This window comes from Leptonotus elevatus, chromosome 18 (genome assembly GCF_054856555.1).
Source record: "Leptonotus elevatus isolate MCC_2025b chromosome 18, RoL_Lele_1.0, whole genome shotgun sequence".
Taxonomy (NCBI): domain Eukaryota; kingdom Metazoa; phylum Chordata; class Actinopteri; order Syngnathiformes; family Syngnathidae; genus Leptonotus; species Leptonotus elevatus.
In genome coordinates this window covers 12,015,455-12,037,804 of record NC_141256.1, presented here as the reverse complement: position 1 = coordinate 12,037,804, position 22,350 = coordinate 12,015,455, and the positions used below count along the sequence as shown (strand labels likewise).

The following is a 22,350-nucleotide window of genomic DNA, read 5'->3' as shown; positions in this document are numbered from 1 at the left end:
TCTTGCAAAAATATGGCTTTTTTGGTTCCAATAAATATTTAACTTTAACTTAACATACAACTATTACTCCATTTCCTTCATATTATGACTTTTGTGGTATTACATTTACAGTAATCTTTTAAATGTGGTCCCAAAAATCATTTTTTACAGGAAGACAATTGTCCTTAAACAATCCAAAATATATTATATATATATATATATATATATATATATATATATATATATATATATATATATATATATATATATATATGTATACACACACACACACACACACATGTTGGGTCTACATTTCTAGTGGGGACATCTCATTGACATAATGCATTTCCGAACCCCCCGAAACGTTAACCATCACAACTGATTCCCTAATCTCAACCAAAACCCAATTCAAACCTAAACTCTAAAACCAAGTCTTGACCCTCAAAAAGGGGTCTGGACTAATGGGGACCACCAAAATGTCCCCACAAGGACGCGTGGTCCGTCCCCACAATGATAGAAACCCAGCAGAAAATGCTCCCCCATGATGTGATACAAACCCGAGTACACACACACACACACTTACTCACAAAAAGGTTACAGATATTTGATAGGTGCCATTTCAGGATGAGCCTAAAATGTACTCTAACCTTTACAGGTCAACTTCATTTGACCTTTAATAACCTCTAAATGCACAAGTCCATCTGTTCAGTACCAAAGTAACTCAACAGCAAAAATCTCAACATGTTTTTTTTTTTTCCTTCCACTTCCAGCCTCTCTGTAGCAAAAGTTGACGTAGTTTTGAGTTCGAGAAAAGCAGTCGGCGCTCACAGCGATTAGCGCTTTGGACTTTCCCTTGCTAGGCTGTAAAATGTCATATCAGTATAGAAGGGGAGGAGACTCACAGGCCGGAGGTCTGACCTTGAGGGTGTCGGCTGGCGGGCTGGGGCGCCGCCTCGCAGTCGTTGCGGCCCTGCTCGGGCCCCCGCGCGTACATGAGCACCAGCGTGACGGTGGCGAATGTGGCGGCGTTGACGGGGAAGGCGCGCAGCAGTGTGGAGGTGAGCCCCCGCGTGAACACCAGGTAGCCCTCCTTGCGCACGCTCTGCCGCACGCAGTCGGCGATGCCGCCGTATTGGTTGACGCCGCCCACGCCGTCCGCCTGCAGCCGCGACTTGATCACGTCCACCGGGTAGGTGGAGAGCCACGAGGCGATGCCCGCCATCCCGCCGGCGAACAGCAGCTTGGGGATCATGTAGCGGTCTTCGGGCTCGCAGCCCAGCTGCCGCGTCAGCACGTCGTACGCCAGGAAGTAGAAGCCAAAAGCGGGCGTCTCGCGGATGAAAGTCGTCACCATGCCCCTGTTGATGCCCCGCACGCCCTCGCGCCGGTAGATACGCACCAAGCAGTCCAACGAGTTCTTGTACATCTTCCGGGAGGACTTCTTCTCGCCCGAGCCTTGCAGCTGCATGCGCGTCTTGGCGAGCTCCATGGGGCAACAGATGACGCATTGGATGGCGCCCGCCGCAGCGCCCGCCAGGAACTGGTTGGTGGGCGTGTCCTGGTCCAGCATGCGCATGGCGTTGCCCTGCACGCCGAACACGATGGCGTTGATGAAGGTCAGGCCCATCATGGGGGAGCCGATGCCTTTGTACAAACCAAACATCTGGAAGGAGGTACAGAAGAGATGATTACTACTAATGAGTTGTGAAAATAAGTACATTTAAAAAAACAATAATAATAAGCAAAAATAAGTTAAAAAAATATTTTAAAAATAGTTTAATTAAAACTTCTAAAATTAAAATAAATTAATATATAAAAATACGTTTTAATTTTTTTTTTTATTAAAACTGTTCTAAGATAAAACTTGAATATATAATATTGACTTATAATAAATATATATAAAAAATAAGTTAAAAACATATTTAACAAATCTTAATTAAAACTTATACTAAAATTAAAATAAATAAAATAAATATTTTTAAATCTAAAACTGTTCTGGACAAAATAAAACTTATTTTAAAAAAGACAATGAATTTTTGGAAAAATATGTTTTTTTTTTACCTCAAAATATTTAAAAAAAATCTTAATTAAAAGTGTTTTATTTAAAAAAATATATATATATATATATAAATATATATAAAGTATAAAAATAAGGTAAAAAATATTTTTAATCAAAACTATTCTGGACAAAATAAAACATATTTAATAAAAGACAAGGAATTTTGAAAACATGTGTAACTTATAATACATATATTAAAAAAGTAAAGAAAATATTAAAAACAAATCTTAAAAAAGGTTCTACTAAGATAAGAATAAATAAATATATAAAATAAGTTTTAAAAATATATTTAAAAAAATAAACTATTCTGGACAAAAAAAGACAATGAATTTTGAAAAAAAATGACGTTTTTTCTCTCTCTCAAAATTATGACTTTTCAATAAAATACTTTAAAAACAAAAACAAATAAGACTACAGGGTAAGGGGACTTGCCGGCCCACAATTAGCAGAAATCTGTGTATAATGGATATCCATTGAAATATATTGGGGGGGAAAAATTCATTTAAATTTTTTTAAAAGGAGAACTCAAAAATGTTCTCCACATTATGTTTTATACAGCCCTACTGGTTTACTCTAAACACAGTATTTTAATTAATATTGCATTTGTGGAATATAAATTAAGAAATAGAAATCTGCCAATTTGTATCTATCTCAGGGGTGCGGGCGGCCATTTTGTTCCTGGGGCCTCCACCCGATGGGACATGCCCGCAACACTTCACCAGGAAGCCAGGAGGCATCCTAACCAAATACCCGAGCCACTTCGTCCTGCTCCTCTCGATGTGGAGGAGCAGCTGCTCTACTCTAAGCCCCTCCAACCCACCAATTCGTTATTGTTTATGTTTGTAGGACACATTTTTCATATTTCATGTAAAACAGAAGGGAGTCAAGTCTATATACGTACCGACTCCTGGCGTATGATCGATTGGAAACAGTGAAAGGTGCCGCGGTATAGAGGCTTATTAACATTCTGGACTTGCAGTCTGACCTGGAGGAAAAACACAAACACGCACTTTGTGAACGCACTGATGGCAATGAGGGTCAGACCATTTGGCTGCGGTTTCACTGAGTTTTCTCAGTTTTATGCTATTTCAGTGACCTTTGTGCTCCCCCCCTTTCATTAACATTAATTCATTAATTTTGTTCACGTGCTTATGTACAAACAGCATTTCTTACCTTCACTGTGTCAAATGGGTGACCAACTAAAACTCCAGCAGCACCTGAGGACAAACCACAAACAGGGTATTCAAAATATATTAATTTATTCTAAAGCATGCACATCCATCTTGTTGACTCAACACGGAATGTGGTTGGTATATTGCAAAGCTGGTATATTGAGTTTTTCAGTAAATCACAGATAATAGGTTCCCACCCAAAAAATGTGAATGCTGGGTTCACTGTATGTAAGATCGATATATTGTTGCTAGTAAAAAAAAAATAAAAAAAAATAACATTTTTTTAATTTAAATGTTAAAATTTAAAATTTAAAATTAAATACAAAAAAAAAACTTTTTTTTTTACTTTTTTGAATTTATTTTTAAACCTAAAACTAAAAACAAATATTTTCATAAGATTAGGACTCTTAAAAAAATTATTTGTCTTTTTCTTAATCAAATGACTTTTTCTAAGTATGATTTGAAAAAATGAAGATTCAGGCTTTTTGGGGAAAAAAAACAACAACACCTTTTTATTAGTACGATCAGGACAAATTCATTTTCAGAGTCTCTCTCATTTATTTATTGGTGGCTGGCATGCGGCTAAATTATTAAACCATTGTTTTTCTGAGCGGCGATAGGCAGGGCTGACCAAAGATCAGTTACGTCCTGAGTCACCTGAGTCCTTGTAGAGTCTTGTGCAGTGCGCAGGCACCTTCACACTGGATAAAAATATGGCGCTGCATTCTATTCCTCGGCACCTCAAAGGCAGCTAAAGTGCATGATCGTAAAACTCAAGACTTTAGTCAAGTGGAAGGAACTGAACATAAAACATAATTTGCAGCTATAAGAGGAATATTAACTCATTCACTGCCATACATTTATTTTAAAAAAAAGAAGAGATTATTAAAAATTAGGAGCGACAGGCGATTCAATGTTTTTTATTGTAATTAATCGCATGACTTCACTAGTTAACTAAAAATTTTATATCTGTTCTAAATGTACAATAAAAAAATTACATTATTATTTATTATTATTATTAAAATTATAGGTTTTCATACTCTTAACAAAAGTGGGAAAAATGTTAAACTAATAGAAATAGTTTAAATGATTTTTTTGACCTTTATAGCCATCAATGGTAGTGAATGAATAAAAAAAGAAAAATGAAAACATTGTTAAAAAAAATTTGGGGCATCAGGCGATTAAAGTTTGTAATTGTAATTAATCGCATGACTTCACTAGTTGACTCACGATTAATCACAAATTTTATATCTATTCTAAATGTACAATAAAAAAAAGTATAGGTTTTCATGCTCTTGTTAACAAAAGTGGGAAAAATGTTAAACTAATATAAATAGTTCAAATGAATTTTTGACGTCTAGAGCCGTCAATGGCAGTGAATGAGTTAATAATCATGATATTTACAGATGATACAAGAAGTCCTGCTGGACAAGCAAAACTCAAAAAATGCAAGTGACTTTGAAGTGAGAATGAAAGAAAATCTATATCTTATATCGTTTTTTCATAAATGATAAGATTCAAAAGGGAAGGGCTGTTGCGTCAAAGCCTGTGGAGGTTGCCGACTATCGGTTGTAAACAAACGTCTGAGTGCTAATCCCACATAAGCACCTGCTTGATCACATGACCTATTTGTAAAGAGCGCGGCCGTCAGCTGAGCGCCAGGAAAAGAACACAAGCATGTGTGTGTTTGACACAAATGACGCCGGCCATTGACCTCAATCTACTACTACCTGTAGTGTGTCACAGACACAAAAAAACAACCACAACAGATACCATGGAATTTAAAATCAACATAGTTTCCTAGTGGTGTGCCCAAAAAATCGATTCTCATAAGAATCGCGATTCTCATTTAGTACGATTCAGAATCGATTTAAAATGTCCCAAAATCGATTTTATTTCAATTATTTTATACTTTTATACCCTTGTTTGTGTGTGCCTTTATTGGGAGCACTGTTCATGTTGTACACGATTTGGCCACTTAGGGGCAGTGTGATTCCGCTCGTTCTCATACACTGTTAAGTTGTAGCCACACAGAAGCAAAAAGTCATGATCAAGTTATTCCAATAAAAGGTTTTTTTTTTTTTTGCAGTGTAAGATGCTAAGATGCTTCTCTGTATACATTCCTGAAGCATTTTGTATGAACAGACGTTCTTTTGAGTGATAAAAGTGCCACGAGTGTCACGCTAGTTAGCATTAGCGAGTCCGACTGGAGTAGATCATGACAATTCTTTTGAAGCAGAAATCATTGTCAATCAAATAATTTTGAATCTAAAATCGTTCTGAATCGAATCGCAGACCCAAAAATCGTAATCGAATCGAATCATGAGACAGTCAAAGATTCCCAGCCCTATAGTTTTCCCTTAAAATGATACATTTTCTCAGTTTCAACTTTTGACCTGTTCTCTATCTTCTATTCTGAATAAAATATAAAAATTTGCCACTTCCACATAATTGCATTCAGTTTGTATTCAATTTGTTTAGTGTCCAAACTTTTTGGGGAATTGGGTTTGTAATTAATTCAATTAGATTCTTAAAGCTTTACAGTAAAATTCAACTTATTTTGACAACTGTGTCTTAACGAATAAGAACAGGCACTAAGAAATAAACAACAAAGTAGGCCAGGCTAATGTTGACAAGCACATGCTCCAGCAGCATACTACAGTATAGACAAAGCCTGCCATTGGTCAGCGCGGGGGCGCGTGCAAACCCTGTCCTATCATCTGTGTCGTGTGCGCGTGTGTAACCTGTACACACCCGCCACTGGGTGACGAGCTCGAGTTGCCATTTCGCGCTCAACCCAAAACGGAACAACAACCAACGAGGGCCTGACCTTGACCAAACGTCATTCATTCGCCTTGCCCGCCGTAGTGGCGGACCGTGTGTTATGCGAGTCGACAGGTAAAGATCGCAGTAAACAGTAGAGACATTAAAAAAAAAGTTGTTTTGTTTTTTTTAAAGCCAAGAATGATGTCACAAGATTGTTTTCCAAGTTGCAAGAAAGACTTTTAAAGTTATGAGAATTGAAAAGTTACAATGAAGAAATGCAGTTACAAGAAAAGATGATTAAAAATTAGGGGCATCAGACGATTACATTTTTTAATTGTAATTAATTGCACGACTTCAATAGTTAACTCACGATTAATCACAAATTTTATATCTGTTTTAAATGTACAATAAAAAAAATCTAGGTTTTTATACTCTTGTTAACAAAAGTGTGTGTGTGGGGGGGGATTAAATAAATAGCATTTTTTATGTATATACCCGTCAATGGCAGTGAATGAGTTAAAGTCATTTGCGCGTGATAATCCAAATCTATTATGTCAACATAAACTGTATTTACCTCAAATTACACTCCTCATCATATGCAAATTTGTAATATTCCGACTTTGCATTATTTGCATAAAAACAAGACTTTGTATCTCATTACAAATTGATGTAGAAAAAATAATAATCATCACATTTCCCATGTAATACAACAAATGTTTTGCAAAATAACAGACGTTTCCATCGCTGATGCTTATTATCGCTTTGTGCAATTTAGCATATTCTCACACACCAGTGATGTTCCATTCCACGACCACCGTCACACCTTCCGACTGTGCACTCTGCGGTGACAAGTTCATGAGCGAACCTGAGTGTGCCCACCCGCGCTCGTGCTTTGAAAATGCACTTAGTCGAAATGTGAACACGGAGTTGCATCACTTTAGGAAAACGGGCGGGAGGCGCGGGGAGACGAGCCGCACTTACCGCCAATGCAGCCAGCAACGAAGTCCATCACCGCTCCTCACCTGCTTGCGTTTTTTTTTTTTTTTTTTTTTTAATAATAGCCACTCTGAGGAAAACACTTTAACCTCGTTTCTTTTCCACACCTAGTTAGTGAATCGACTACCCGGAAGCCGACGCGCGTAATGACAACACTCGTGACAGCCTAAATCTTGGCTAATCAACTAATTAAAGCGACGTTTAGCGAGCCTCTTCCCTCCTTATTGACTTCTCTGTCACGTTAGGCTGCCAATTTATAATTTAGTGTTTATTTTATGCTAACAAAACTGCCGTGTGACCTATTCGTCCTCCCAGAAGCGCGCTTGACAGCTTCTCGGTGTCCCGTGCTTCACAGAGGTTGCCTTGGAGCAGTGAGCGTCAAAGGAAGTAAACTCGCGAGGGGAGGGGCTTGGTAGCTATCCGACCAATCAGAGGCCGAGGACGGAGCCGACACCTGCTTACATTAATAATAATGTCCTATGATTGGCTAAAGTGGTGAGATGGAGCTCCAAAGGTTTGAACTACGTCGGGGTGGTTTCTGACCAATCAAAAACCTGGAACGAAGCAGGCACCTGCGTGGACGCTTCTCGCCTGCTACTGGCTAACACGGGGAAAGTGGCTCCTGGCTTTGAATTACGTCACAGAAGAATCAACTTTGATATTTGTTTCACAAAATTACATGAAACCGATGCAGTGAGTATAATACTTCACAGTGAAACGACAACCGGAAGTACCATAATAAGGGGGAGCGAGGCTTTTATTTACGTCACGTGGTACGTAACCTTAACGGTTTTTGCTTCGGAATGTGCCTTTAAACAGACTCAGAACCACAGCCTGTTTATGTGAAATGTCTCGAAAAGAGATACCATGTAACGAAATGTGTTTGTTTTAACCAATACATGCCATTCATATTTTTTTATTTATTTACTTATTTGCAGTTCGGCTAAACCCGGAAATGGCTGTGACGTTTGGCTCTTCCGACACGTGACTCCACCACTCGAAGTGACGCAACAGTCAGTCACGCATGCAAGGTTAAGCAGATGCAGGGCGAGGCAGCAGCAGCGGAAAGAAGAAGAATGGCTTCGTGCCGAGAAACAAATACACGCCGCGTTCTGTTTGCATGCTGACAAGGATGCACATCGCTGATTTCGTGTCCGGCTCCTTGGCAGGTAACAGCGGACGACAACATGGCGGCTACTAAATTCGATGTTATGTGTTTTAACTACCATCGACATTGTACAGTGAACGTACGTATTAACTAACATTTAGATCATAAACAACTTGTAGAGAGTCACGTAACTAACGAACCTGGCATACTGGTTTATAATTTGAACCACGCGGCTTCCGTAGTAATTTAGTCAGGAATGTGCCGGTAGCGTTTCTCTCTCTCTCTTTAGGTGCCCCTGCTCAAATTAAATGCTTTTTTTATTATTTTTTTTACTTAGTTCAATTATGAAAAATGGTGAGTAATGTAGGCCAGGTTTTGAAATTTGTCAGTTACTAGTTTCATATCTGTTTGTTCTCCTGAATTATGGAGTTTTATTATATATATATATATCATTGTTTTAAAATTAGTTAAAGATTATTATATTATTTATTATCAACTAAAAAGTAAATTATCAGACAAAAGCTTATTTCTTGAGCTAACCGAAGTCCTTAAATTCCTTCTTGAGTGAATCGTTACAGTACTTCTACTGTAATTGCTAACATGAATTAACATTTAATATCATGATACAGCTTCAATATTATGACTCACATGTTCGTGATGAAAATATCCTAATATCTGTAGTTTTGTTAAAAGTGCATTTTCCTCCCCCTTAACTTTATAATAGTAAGAAGAGCAACGATTAGTCCGTTGATTGGATGCGGTTGGAAGTGGTAGTAGTTCACATTAATGTGGATTATGATCGATTAGGTGTGATTAAGTATTTTAATGTTTTGAAGCACAAGATGTAAGAATATCCTTGCTTTAAATCATTGCTTTAAATCGAAGCAACCTTTATTAAATCAGTTTTTATAGGACGTTTGGGCCGCCTCTGGAAATCTCGCCTAATGGTAAGTACGTCCCTAATTGTACTTACAAGGGAAAAAAGTTTTAATGTTATAAGAATGCAGAAGTGATTTGGGGGGGGGGGGATAAGAATAAAGTTGCCACGTTATGAGAAAGAATTGAGGTTACGACAAAAGTTGTAGCCGTTACGAGAGTAACAAAGTAGTTACCAGAAAGAAAAATAGCAGTTACGCGGTCAAAAGTCATCATGTTACAAGAATTAAGGAGCGATGTTATGAGATCAAATCGCAAAGTGCCGGGAATAAAATTGCAATGTTTCAACAAGTAGTTGCAGAGTTGGAAGAAAAAAAAAGTGAGGTTACAAGAAAGTTGTAACATTCCGTACCAGAAAAAAAAAATCTGTTACAAGACAAAAAAAAAGGATAAAAATTGAAAAAATACGTAAAGCTCTAAGAAAGACATACGACTATTAGGAAAATAAAGAATTAATGTTCCAAGAAAAAAAAAAATTGTGTTTGAGAGTCAAGTGATGTTACAGGAAAGAACTTGCAGTGTTACAAGAAGAAAAAAAGTGATGTTATGAGAAAACAATTTCAGATTCAGATAGTAAAGTTAATTTGCAACCGTACGAGAATAAAGTTGCGACAATAATGTGCCGTTGAACGAAACTGCAAATGTAAAATAGAAAAGTGGTAAGACGTGGCGAGAAAGAAAGAAAAAAATGTAACGAGTCAATTTGCTTGGAGCCAAAAGTGAAAGGAGAAGTTCCGGCAGGCATTGTGAGTGTGTGTCGTTGATGCTCTTGTTTCTTTGCACAGGGGCCTGTGGCATGGCGGTGGGATACCCCCTGGACACGGTCAAGGTTGAACACTTTCCATTTTTCGAGAAAAAAAAAAATTGCAAATATGATTTGAAACTAAATGTAAAGCTCAACGCTCATCTGCTGCCATTGTGCAGGTCCGGATCCAAACCCAAAGACAGTTTACGGGAATATGGCAGTGTGTTGCCACCACGTTTTCCAGAGAAGGGGTGAGAATATGCGCACGTGGCATCTTCATTATATAAGATGAGAGTTCATTGGAAATGTTTTCTTTTAGAGAAAATAAATACTTAAAATTAGGGGTGTCTAGCGATTAAAACATTTAATCGTAATGAATCGCATGACTTCAATAGTTAACTCGTGATTAATCGCAAATTTTATATCTGTTGTAAATGTACAATAAAATATTTTTTTTCTATGTTTTTATGCTCGTTAACATAAAACTGGGGGGAAATGTTAAACTAATAGAAATACGGCTGCATCTTTTAGTCATTAGTCAAAATTAAAAAGACGAGTGTGATATTGATTTGTGTCAAGGTCATTTTTCTGCCACTAGATGGCATAACTGCATTTGTAAGACGTTAGTGACAGCTCAGTACATTTTTCTTTTCATATTAAGAGCTATCTAATCTTTAACATGAACTAATTACATTTTTAAAAACTGTAAAATACAACTTGACCCCAGTCTCCACAAATGTATGCATTATTATTAAACGTATTACTAATTTTGACATGGACATGTCTGCTGCCTGTACAGGCTTTCCAAGTATGGGGCGGTCATTAATCGCACGTTTAAAAAAAATAAAATAGTGGCGTTAAAGGAACTTTGAATTAACTCAAAACGAACGCACTAATTTTGATATCACTACTTAAAATAGATCAGATTTCTCTGAATTTGGAATTTTAGCTCTTGAAACACATACTGGATGCCCAATAATATTTTCTGTGATGTCATCAGGCGCACGGCTTCTTCAAAGGCATGTCGTTGCCAATGGCAACCATCTCCGTCACGTCCTCGGTGGCGTTCGGAACCTACAGAAACTGTCTGCAGTGTCTGAAGCAGGCGCGAGGCACCGCCCGCAGCCCCGGCACCAAGCCCGAGATCTTCCTCTCGGGGCTGGTGGGCGGGATAACGCAGGTAAGCGGTACGACTCGCCAACGCGGCGCCGTCAACATTTTTGACTATCCCGCGCCCTGCTCCTTTCCAAGGTGTTGTTTGTAGCGCCCGGCGACATGATCAAAGTGCGCCTCCAGTGTCAGACGGAGTCGTTGCGGCGAGGGACCAAGCCCAAGTACCGCGGGCCGGTCCACTGCCTGCTGAGCATCTTCAAGGAGGAGAACCTGCGAGGGCTGTACCGGGGAGCCCTGCCGCTGGCGCTCAGGGACGGCCCCGGGTTCGCCATGTACTTTCTGACCTACAACACCATTTGTGAGTGGCTGACGGGCAGCGGGGCGGAGAAGCCAGGTGACGGACGAGTAATCCATGTTATCGCTTCCTTGGGGTTTGTTTACACAATCACATTCGTCTCCTCTTGCAGGCTGGAGCGCAGTGATGTTGGCCGGGGGCTTCGCGGGAACGGTGGCGTGGTCCATTAGCACACCAATGGACGTGATTAAGGCCCGCTGGCAGATGGACGGCGCTCGGGTGACGCGGCGCTACAGGGGGCTGGTCCACTGCATCGCGGAGACCGCGCGCACCGAGGGAGTGGCGGTTTTCTTCCGCAGCCTGGGCATCAACTGCCTGCGAGCCTTCCCCGTCAACCTGGTGGTGTTTGTCACCTACGAGCATTTCACCGGCCTCTTGCAGGCCAAGCCGGACAGCACCGACAGCCCGCGGGTGGGCTTGGAATGACAACAATGCGTTTTGGCGACTGTTTAAGTCGAAACTTAACTGGAGCTCGGAATTGGCTAGCTCATTCACTGCCATTGACGCCTATAAACGTCAAAAATTCATTTGAACTGTTTCTATTTGTTTAACATTTTTTCTACTTTTGTTAACAAGGGCATGAAAAATATTTTCTTTAAGAGAAAATAAACACTTAAAATTAGGGGCGTCAGGCGATTACATTTTTTAATTGTAATTAATCGCATGACTTCAACAGTTAACTCACGATTAATCACAAATTTTACATCTGTTTTAAATATAAAATATTTGTTTCTAGGTTTTCATACTCTTGTTAACAAAAGTGGGGAAAAAATGTTAAACTAATAGAAATAGTTCAAATGATTTTTGGACGTCTATGGCAGTGAATGAGTAATTTTCTCCCCATAAGTGCATATAAAAAGTCTACACAGGGTATGTGTGTGTACGCTATAATTAGCGATTTTTAAAATAACATTTTCATTTAAATCAAAGGGTTAGACTAGATTTGTTGAGGTTCCGAGGGTCCACCAGTTTAATCACATGTGGTCATTAAGAAGTAACCACTTATGGCCTCTAGGTGGCGAGCCAAGCCACCCCATTGTCAAGTCAAGGCCGGAAAGAACTGCAATAAGACTGGAAAAAAAACAAAGCTGCAACACGCACATTAAAATTCATATTTATCTGCACTTGTTGAATTGGATTATTTTTTTAAATTAGTGTGAAATGTTGCATCCTAATATTTTTGCGTTTATCGTTGCTGATTTATTCATGTCACAATAAGGTATGTGCCTTGAATAATAGTACAATAAAGGTGACTCAACAAAATTTTGTTGAAAAATCAAATTTGGTTCATTCTCCTCAACTTGCCAAGTTAAAAACATAAATTTTTTGGGGGGTGGGGGCTAGATTTAAATAGCAGTACGCAAACGAGGAGGAAAATTACAATGTCAAGCATTGGCGTTTTGGGGGGAATTTTCGCCCCCTTGTGGATATCTTTAGAATTGCTCTCTTCCTGTCAGTGCAGCTCAAGCAAATTGGACTTGTTAGGAGGTCAAGTAAAAAAAAAAAAAGTTTGTACGCATAATTGCCTCATGTTTATAATTTCCAGTTAGACCCACGAGAACAAACACGTGCGACTACGCTGGCTCAATGGACGAGGCGTGACAACCGTAATGGCTGTTTCCAAAAAGCTTTTTATGTTTTGTTTTGTTTCAACGCTCACGTGCAGACAAGAGGCTTGGCCGAGCCTCTTAAAACGTGTTTATCTGTTTCAGATGATCTCACGCAACAATTACGTCGATTTTAACGGCTGTTACGAAGAAAAAATCCTGGGAATCAGAGTTGGTACTACAAAGGAATGCAACAACTAGAAGGAGCTTCGTGCCCAGTACAGAATGATGAAAAGTACTTCTTCAGCACCCGCCTCAACTTTTCTTATTTAATATTTCCATCACAACATAAATCAGATTCCATTCATCCACCTTATTTAATTGTTCAGACAAACCAACGTGAAGTGTATAACACACGATGTACTGCAATTACGCTACGTTACATTCGCCATTCGGTGGCGCTGCGCTACAACTTTGGTGTTCAAATGGGGGTCACGTGTTCCTGTGGTGACGGAAGCGCCAACAGCAGTCTTCGTTAAAACAGCGAAATATACTAAAAAATACAAATAATACTACATTTACGTTAATTTGAGTTAATATTATGGTTATATTTAGTGTTATAGTTAGGGTTAGGCTTAGTAAAAAAATAATAAAAATACAGAATTGGAGGTCACGTGTTTCCGGTAGAGCTCCACTCGTCCGTGGTCTCCAGCTAGACTCTTCTCAAGTTGTCAAAACAACCTAAGTGTTATTGAAAATGATTTAATGTCATCCTCTGTAATCCTGCTTTAAAACGCTACAGAAAGCGACGGCGGTAGTTACATTTTTATCATGTACATCTTTGGGCATGATTATTGACATATATTGTGAAAGAATGAGTTTGTTAGTTTGGAGGGGAAAACATTGAATGTTTAATGTGAGGAATCGATATAGTATATATAAAGTATTTTTGTCATCCATTGGTTTTGTTCTCTCCTAATAAAAAATACATCTGTATTACTGTATTTGTGTGTTCAAATACTTAAGAAATTCTATTTTTTTTTTTTTTTTTAAACATGCCTGTATTTCACTTACCTGTGGCGTTTATGGAACCTAACTAGCAATGGATGAGAATTGTAAAAAAAGATGACCTTACATTATACGGAGACGACCTTGCTTAATGATAACGTTCCAATCAAACCACTTTTGGCAACAGAAGTGGGGGCTCAAAATGTAGCACATGTTGTTTTTCCCTGCACAGTTCTCAACGTGCACTTGATTTATATTGCAGCATACATATATTGCAACATGGTTTAATAGTATTCCACAAAGACAAAAATCGTGTGGAAGAAAAGTGAGACGGTTTGGGACGTTAACTATGTTAACCACGTAGTAAAAAAAAAAAAAACTAGACTGGTGGCATTTTTATGGGTTCAGTGGCTTTGTGAGATCATTACCATTCCAAGCAGCTCGCTGACATCACATCTTCACATAAAAGCTGCGTAGCGAGCCCCAGCTGTGTGGGGGGAAAAAAAAGGTGATAAAACGCGCTAATAACGGACGCTGCATCAGTCTTCCTGCCTCGTCCGCATCATGGTCTGCACACCGTCGGTCTTTCTTGTAACACTCGTCGCACTCGGGGCCCCCCTTTTCGCGCCAATTGCCGCCTGGGCTATTTTGGGAGGTCTGCGCTCTCGCGGCGGTGACGTGTGCTGCTGGGGAAAAAAATTGCAGCCGCTCAGGCGGCCCTGGGCCCCGGCACAATGGCATCAATCAGAACGGGGGTGGGGGGGGGGGGGATAAATGGAGGAATATGAGAGAGCGGATGGGAGTATATAGCATGTCATGTTGTAAAGGGCGCAATTAGGAAGATGGTGAAGCGATGAACAAAAAGAGGTATTAAAGATGATATCTTACGGACAAAGTAGTCTAATGAAGTAATCCCCACCCTATTTGCGGTTCAATTTCATTATTCACCGATACTCCCCATTTTTAGATTTTTTTTGGGTGCTAATTCTGTAATGTCTAAGATGCCACAAAATGGCGCCAGAATCAATAGACACAATCTTGACAAGGCAAATGGGGTAGATGCCACGTGACTTCCGATTTCCGGGTTCCAACACTCGCACGGAGACAGACGCACGACACACCCGCGCCCGTTGACGGGAACGCGCAAACCGAGGGGCACAAAGGCGGAAGCGCAAGGACTGGGACGCCGCCCACACGTCGCAAACAGGAAACGGAAACAAAGCTGATGCGTTAAAACCAGGAAGTCGGAAGTCCCGCCTCCTCTGTGGTATACACATGGATAGGGACAACTACACAGGAGAAAGACCACATATCAAGGACATCCAGAGAGGGGAAGTACAGAAAACATGAGAAAACTGAACACGATAATGAATTCTGAGGCTACGAACAAACGGGAACTTGAGAGTCTGTACACTATTGTCCGTACCAAAGAAAACAGAAGGTAAAATCATCATCAGATACCCTTGGCAACATCAAGCAGGATTCCGCAAAAAAAAAAAACAGCGAATGTGCTGAAGGACATTAATGAGCAATGCACAGAGCGGCAACGGCGCAGCTGCACATGGATCTCGCAGACGTGGAGAAAGCCTTTGATAGCCTACAACACCCTATGGAGCGTTCGTGACGCGTATGGAATCCCAAATGAGCTCGCGCTTGTTAACGAATGGCTGTATGTACGTGGAATGCAGAGCGGGGGGGGGGGGGGGCAGTAGCCCCCGCACATTTTCGAGCGAGAACGAGCATAGAACAGGAATGTTGATCACAGCCATGTTCTTTAACATCGAACGGCTGAAGATCCACCAAAGAGAACTACGCGCGTCGCTCTTCCCTATTTTCTTAAGACTTTTACTGACTTCCCATATCTGTCAGCATAATTCTAGAAAAGACATCAAGTCCCAGATCAGCCGGAAAATCGCAGGAGCAATGACTCCGAAGAGCAGATCCATCAACAGCAGCGGCTGATTGGGGGAACAGGCAACGACACGCAGAATCGACGCAGCAAAAGCCAGATGTCAAAATGTTTGGCTAGCTCGACAGTATGGGACCAGAACGGGAACCGTACAATCTACCAGAGCTGTGTACTTTCAACCCATTTGTATCGTTCACAATGCCGGCAAAAGTCCAAGTGACCTTAGAGGAATCTAGAGGATTTTGGGCCAATAAAGATAACCAATGAAAGAACTTCTTCACCAGATTCAGACAACAATCAATAGAACAGGACTATGAAGGACCCTGAAGACTAAAGAACTAGAGAATGGCTCCTGTGAGGGGGGGGGGGGGGGGTTGTGCTTGCTCTGTCCTGGCCGGGGTTGACGGGTCCCCTCTTCGGCTGGAGGTTTTCATGCATGCCAGATCCACCACACCAGCATCGACCAAAAAAAAAAAAAATCAGCTTTTTCCTCTGGTCGTTGAATCGGTGAAGGCTGATGTCTGTGAATCTCACTCTGCTTCATCTATCCTTCTTTCCTTTCCCTAGTCTTTCCTTTGGTCACTTGAGGTCTCCCCTAGTTTGTTGGAATTTGGATGGTGAAAGATTCTGGTTGGTAACCTCGGTGGGTAGTTTCCTTTCTTTTCTTTGATCCTTCCTCGGGTCCCCTGACAACTTCACGACTCCAGCTGGATTCTGAAGTCTTCGGTTTAGGTGAAGGCGATGGGATTTTTAATAGAGAAATCAAACTAGTGCTGATATACAGAAGTGGCTTTAGTCAATGGGGTAATTCCTGGAAACGGTCCTTTTTAAGTCAGGCACACAACAGGCCAACTAAATCCATCACTCGGAGGACCGTTTAAGTGTAGAATTGGACTGCACTTTGTCAGTGCGTCCTTCCCATGTGTGTGTTCGCTAATGACCTGGCTCAAGCGTTGGCTGATTAGAAAAGAAGGAAAAAAAAAACAACCTACTTGAACAAAAGTCGTGTTGTTGTTTGCGCTTATTAATTCAGGACATCTTAAAGTGGACGCGTATCATTAGTGCGTCTCGCTGCTCGATGCGTTGAGTAATGCAAAGTGGGTAAGTAGTGCTTAACGGGGCGCCGTGTACATTCTGTATGTCTCCATGCTGGATTAGGGATTTACAGTCAACAGGCAGAGTCTTAAACGTCCTGTGCAGCTTGACCTTTGACCTTACGCTGCTTACACAGCAACTTGTGATGTGGATTCAAAAGAAACTCAGCAGTGCCCCTTGGAAAGTTAAAAAAAAAAAAAAAAAAAGACTTGAAAGAGTCTCAAGGACCCATGTCTAAAATGAAACAGGAAGTCAGCCATTTTGGGTTTGCGACAGATTTTTTGTGATGTTTTTTTTCATCTTGGCCGTCTAGTGGAACAGGAAGACGGCCATTTTGGAGGTCCCAACATGTCCGAAAACTCATATTCTGCATCGTTTTAATTTTAGGAGTCCCAAACCACCTGTTCTTAAAACGAACTCGCGAGAGCCTGTTAGGAGAATATTCATCCAGGTCTAATCTATTATTTTAAACGTTGTCACGTGTACCAAGTAGAGATAAAAACTACTCAAGTACTTTTAAACTTCCCACCTCTGACTGTATGATTTGAAGGTTTGCGAATGTTTGCAAATTGATCGGATCTCTCGTCAGGGTTCGTTCAAGGTGGCAAACATTCGCCAACTGTTTTAATAGTTTTAAAGATAAACTGCCGGGCACCATTAAAACTGTTGGCTGAACGACTTTGCGACCAAAAGTGGCACTAGTAGTAGGAAAAAGTCTTTCTACAAAGTGTGATATTAATAGCCTTAAAAATCGCTTAAAGAGGAAGTCAACCTTCAACATTTCTTGACAATAATATGTTATATGTGACCTCCCGAGTCTAAACATGAAATTCTGATAAATATTACATTTGTGGAATATGAGTTATGCGGCAAAATCCAGCCGTTTTTATCCATCTCGGGGGGCGGCCATTTTGCCACTTGCTGTCGACTGAAGATGACATCACAGTTACTCAGGCAACAACCAATCACGGCGCACCTGTTTTCTGAAGCTGAACTGTGATTGGTTGTCACCTGAGACCTGATTAACTGTGATGTCATTTTTACTCGATAGCAAGTGGCAAAATGGCCGCCTTCTGATATTGATAGAAATGGCTGGATTTTGCTGCATAACTCATATTCCACTAACTGCATAGAACGTATTATCGCCAATATATACATTTTTGTGTTGACTTCCCCTTTAAGACGTTATGAATTGGTACGCGTGGAGGCCGGAGATTCAGCAGGCTTCAAACCACCCTCGTGAACCCGCAGACGCAGAAGGACATCGGATTTCCTTACAAAAGAAGCCTTTCCTTTCCTTTCTTTGATCCTTCCTCGGGTCTCCTGACAACCTCACGACTCTAGCTGGATTCTGAAGTCTTCGGTTTAGGCGAATGGTATGGGATTTTAAATAGGTTTTAGGCGAACTAATGAGTACGCACGCACACATGCACACGCACGTTCAAAAAAAAGAAAAAGAAAAAGAGAGCAATGATGATGACATGTCAAATCGGTAAAATTACCGAATGAACAAAAAAAGAAGAAGAAAGAAAACACAAAAAAACAAAAACAAAAGAAGCCCTTGTGTCCGCAACCTTTTGTGTCCAAACCGCCGTTTGACGCCGACCTCCCCTTGACATCAAAATAATAGTCGGGACCCAATTAATTGCGTAACCTATCAGATCATCGAGCTGTGTTTTCGTCCTCGCCACGACGCTCAATTACGCACGGCTGCTATTTTGCGTCCCATCGTTCCCATGGACGGCGGACGCTGTCCATCCTTGCAGTGTTTGCCCAACAGCACCAGCCTACTTTATAATTGACCGGGGGGGGGGGGGGGGGGGGGGGGTGTTGGGGGGGGGCGTTTTAGCCCACAACAAACAAACAGTGCCGTTCTCATGGCTTGTGAAGGATTGAATTTGACCTACGGGGAACGCGACGGTTGTTGGGCAGAATAATGGCCGACATTCCTCCGCCGGGCTTTTGACGGTTTTTATGATGGCGCTCGTCAGACCTTGGCCCCTGCTGCGGTGTCTTTGCGGTTACAAACTCGGTGGGGATCTCCAATGGTTTACCCATTAAGACCTTCAAGATGGCTACACCAATAAAGCAATTGTAGGAATCTTTTTATCGAAACCATAAATCTAAGTTCGGAATTTCAGCAGAAAGAAGTGGATGGCGTGATATCATTTTCACTTGGCGGGCACTTCAAGCAAAGGACTCAAATCAGTTTTTGCCATTTTACCGAAGTGTGACTACATTCGTAACCTCTGGTTTTCATTCACACACTAACATGGTTGGCTTACAGTAGAGTTCACATCAGGTCTCGGGCGCAGGAGCCCCCCCACCCAAAAAAAGTAAACAGGTCACCCAAGCGGGCGTGTTCCAGCTCGTACAAAAGACCGGACACAGCAGGCTGGCATCACAGAACCAGTGCTGGTATTCTTTGGATATCAGCAAACAGTTGTAAACGCTCCAAATGAAAAAAAGCTGCCCTACTTAAAAGTCTTTTGTGGCCAAAGCGTCCCAACTGACGAAGTATCTCCCCGCTGATGCCTTTGTGGGGTCATGAGAAAAAAACGCAGGGGCCTTATTAAGCCTAATTGTCAGCATCCATCTGGAGAGCTGGCACGGCCGCACACCAAATAGCAACACTCAATGACTTTGACCAAATTAATTTTTTTGGGCTTCTTTGCATGACGCTGCCTCAAATCATCCCCCGTCCACGCTGACCTGCTTCAACTCCAGCGGCCCCCGCTCAGACGAATTTTGACCGGCACCTCCGAATATTTTCCGCGAACGGGGGGGGGGAAGAAGAAAAAAACAGCCTCATTATGAACGAAAGAAGTTTTGGCGTTTCCGTCATCTCATTCATATTTTATCCAGTTAGCTTCCATGTATTAGCTGAATAAGAAGCAATATACCACATGGAGATTAAAATTAATCACAAAGCAAACATTTGAAGAGAAAATACCACTCGGTTTCTTTTCGGATTAGTCCCACTTGCATACGAGCCGATTCCCTTCGAGTTTTGATCCGCAAGCAGTGCCAGCGCAGAAAACATGCCTCCTGCAAATTCCTGCAATGCAAATATTTAGACATATACAGCATAATGCCCGAGTTAAATAACAACACCGCGGAGATTATTTGGTGTTTCCTGTAAATCCGGCTTGTTATTAAAGTATGAAAGTGGTATTGTAAAGCTTTATATATTCGATGAGTCACAATTTAGGGATTTTGCTGTGTAGCGCGGCGCGCCGTTGACCAAGCCGTTCGCCGCGACACAACGGACGGGCCATCCAATAGGAGAAGCTGTGTTAGTATTTTGTCCAGAATGAATTTGAACTATATAATTTTTGTATACAATTAATACCTTTAAAAAATATATAAAGTTCCCACTTGATGTCAACTGATGATGGCATCACCTGTGCTGAGGAAGTAGATAACGACCAATCATGGCTCACCTGTTTTCAGGGTTTGGTCAGCAAACTGAGCCATGGCTGGTCGTTACCTACTTCCTCAGCACAGGTGATGTCATCTTCAGTCGAGAGCAAGTGGAAAAATAATGAAGTTATCAAATTCATTCTGGACAAAATATTAGCTTTTTATTGCTGAAAACGGCCCAATGAGTCAAGTATCCCTTTAATGATGTGTCCCGAGCTCAAGGACCGTAAAGAAGGCACTACTTTGGATGTAACGAGGTATTTTAAGTGGCAGAAACTGGGGGTGTCAGGCGATTCAAATTTTTAATCGTAATTAATCGCATGACTTCAGTAGTTAACTCGCGATTAATCGCAAATTTTATATCTGTTCTAAATGTACAATAAAATATTTGTTTCTAAGTTTCATACTCTTGTTAACACACAAGTGTAATTTTTTTAAACTAATAGAAATATGGCTGCATCTTTTCGTCATTGATACAGTAATTTCATAATAATTCATAAAATTGAGTTAAAATTAAAAAGATGTACTGTACTGTAAAAAAACAAGAGTGATATTGATTTGTGTTGGTAATTTTTCTGCCACTAGATGGCATAATTGCATTTGTAAGACATTGGTGACAACTCAGTGCATTTTGCTTTTCATATTAAGAGCTATCTAATCTTTAACATGAAGTAAATTGTGAAATTCTGCACATTTTTAAAATTGTAAAATACAACTTGACCCCAGTCTCCATAAATATATACATTATTATTAAATTTATTACTACTAAATATTTACGTGGACGTCTGCTGCGTTGCGACTGGAATTCCCCCAGTAAGGCTTTCCATTGCTCGTTTAAAAACATTTGTGGCGTTAAAGGAACATTAAATTACCTCAAAATGAACGCACAAATTTTGACGCCCTTAGTAGAAACATGTGATTTTAGCCTTCTTTTTTTTTTTTTTTTAAGATTACAAATATTAGCTTAAAATAATATAGACGCATTTGCCACTTGGCCTAGTTCAAGTTCAATGTAAACACACGGGAGAGGTTTCAGTCAATAAACGTAACATATGTACTCTTCTCCTCACTGTTAAAAACAGCAGCAATTACATGTTACTAAGATGTGAATTTGACTTTGGAAAGACACTGTTAGTACTGGAGTGTGGATGAACTGGCACATACCACCCCTCACCAACAGAGGGAAACCTAGTACCAGGAAGTTATCGAGCCAGCCCTCTATCTCGTTACAGTGGCTCTTTCACTAATATCTTTTACAGGGTAAGGAAGCAGGGAACCATATTTGGCTGACTTAAGTTTAAAATGGATGTCACAATGGTCACAAAAGCAGAAAAAAAATAGGTGAGTTAGGTAACCAAAATACAGAATACAAAAAAAAATTAATTGCAGTTTATTTAAACATAATGAAATAAAACTTAATTGTCAGCACGTTTAGATTTTTATGAAAACATTCTTTCAATTTAATTTGATTCACTTACATTAATTTGTAATTAAATTTAGTATTATTAGTGTAGCTTTTATTAATGTAATATATTAATGATTAAAATTAATTTACTTTAAAAAATACATTTATTTAAATTTAACTCTTTGACTGCCAGACGTTTTCAGAAAAGGGATGCCGTCAGTGCCAGCCGATTTAAGCATTTTGACTGATCTTTCAAGGTCCACAGAAAATGTTCTGTTTGGACTATGGAAACACACGTACTACCAAATGAAAGATTGGACTTTCATCTTTCATCAGAAAAAAAGAGTTTGTTTCTACCTTATTCCGTTCTTTAGTAATCAACAATAGAAAATGGTTAGTTTGACCCAATTTCGCCTGTTTTGGACCAAAATACGGAGAAATCAAGCTTTTAGTGAAACGATATTATTTCATGCATTCTAGTGAATTTGACACTTCTTTTTGTCCATGAATGATGCCACAAACACCTAAATAGTGCTTTACTTCTATAAAACACTACCACCAAGAATGAAAAAGTGTTTTTTGATAGCAAAATACGTTTATTTACATTCAACAGTGTAACAATTTGACAACAATTTGGCAAACTATTTACAAATGTGTGCAACTGTGGTGCTATTTACAAATATGTGGATGTTTCAACGACAGTTTTTCTTTTTGTAACACTCTCCTGCGTGCAA

The 22,350-nt window shown here is 40.2% G+C and overlaps 2 protein-coding genes across 3 annotated transcripts; one reads left to right on the top strand and one right to left on the bottom strand.

Moving 5' to 3' along the window:
- Positions 1 to 264: 264 nt before the first annotated feature.
- Positions 265 to 7,329, bottom strand: LOC147158628 (mitochondrial basic amino acids transporter-like). The gene is made up of 4 exons (XM_086061387.1): positions 6,958 to 7,329; positions 3,212 to 3,255; positions 2,940 to 3,023; positions 265 to 1,642 (listed from the first exon to the last, which is right to left on the bottom strand). Exons 1-4 carry the CDS (start codon positions 6,983 to 6,985, stop codon positions 878 to 880), a joined length of 921 nt encoding a protein of 306 aa, XP_085917513.1. The 5' UTR covers positions 6,986 to 7,329; the 3' UTR covers positions 265 to 877.
- A 204-nt stretch (positions 7,330 to 7,533) lies between these two features.
- Positions 7,534 to 12,492, top strand: slc25a47a (solute carrier family 25 member 47a). 2 transcript variants are annotated; one of them, XM_086061793.1, is made up of 8 exons: positions 7,534 to 7,745; positions 7,911 to 8,141; positions 8,993 to 9,027; positions 9,802 to 9,845; positions 9,941 to 10,012; positions 10,762 to 10,941; positions 11,013 to 11,268; positions 11,342 to 12,492. In XM_086061793.1, exons 4-8 carry the CDS (start codon positions 9,813 to 9,815, stop codon positions 11,653 to 11,655), a joined length of 855 nt encoding a protein of 284 aa, XP_085917919.1. In that variant the 5' UTR covers positions 7,534 to 7,745; positions 7,911 to 8,141; positions 8,993 to 9,027; positions 9,802 to 9,812; the 3' UTR covers positions 11,656 to 12,492. The 2 variants fall into 2 exon arrangements, with proteins under 2 accessions (XP_085917919.1, XP_085917918.1); XM_086061792.1 differs by lacking the exon at positions 8,993 to 9,027 and having other exon boundaries at positions 7,535 to 7,745.
- Positions 12,493 to 22,350: the final 9,858 nt, after the last annotated feature.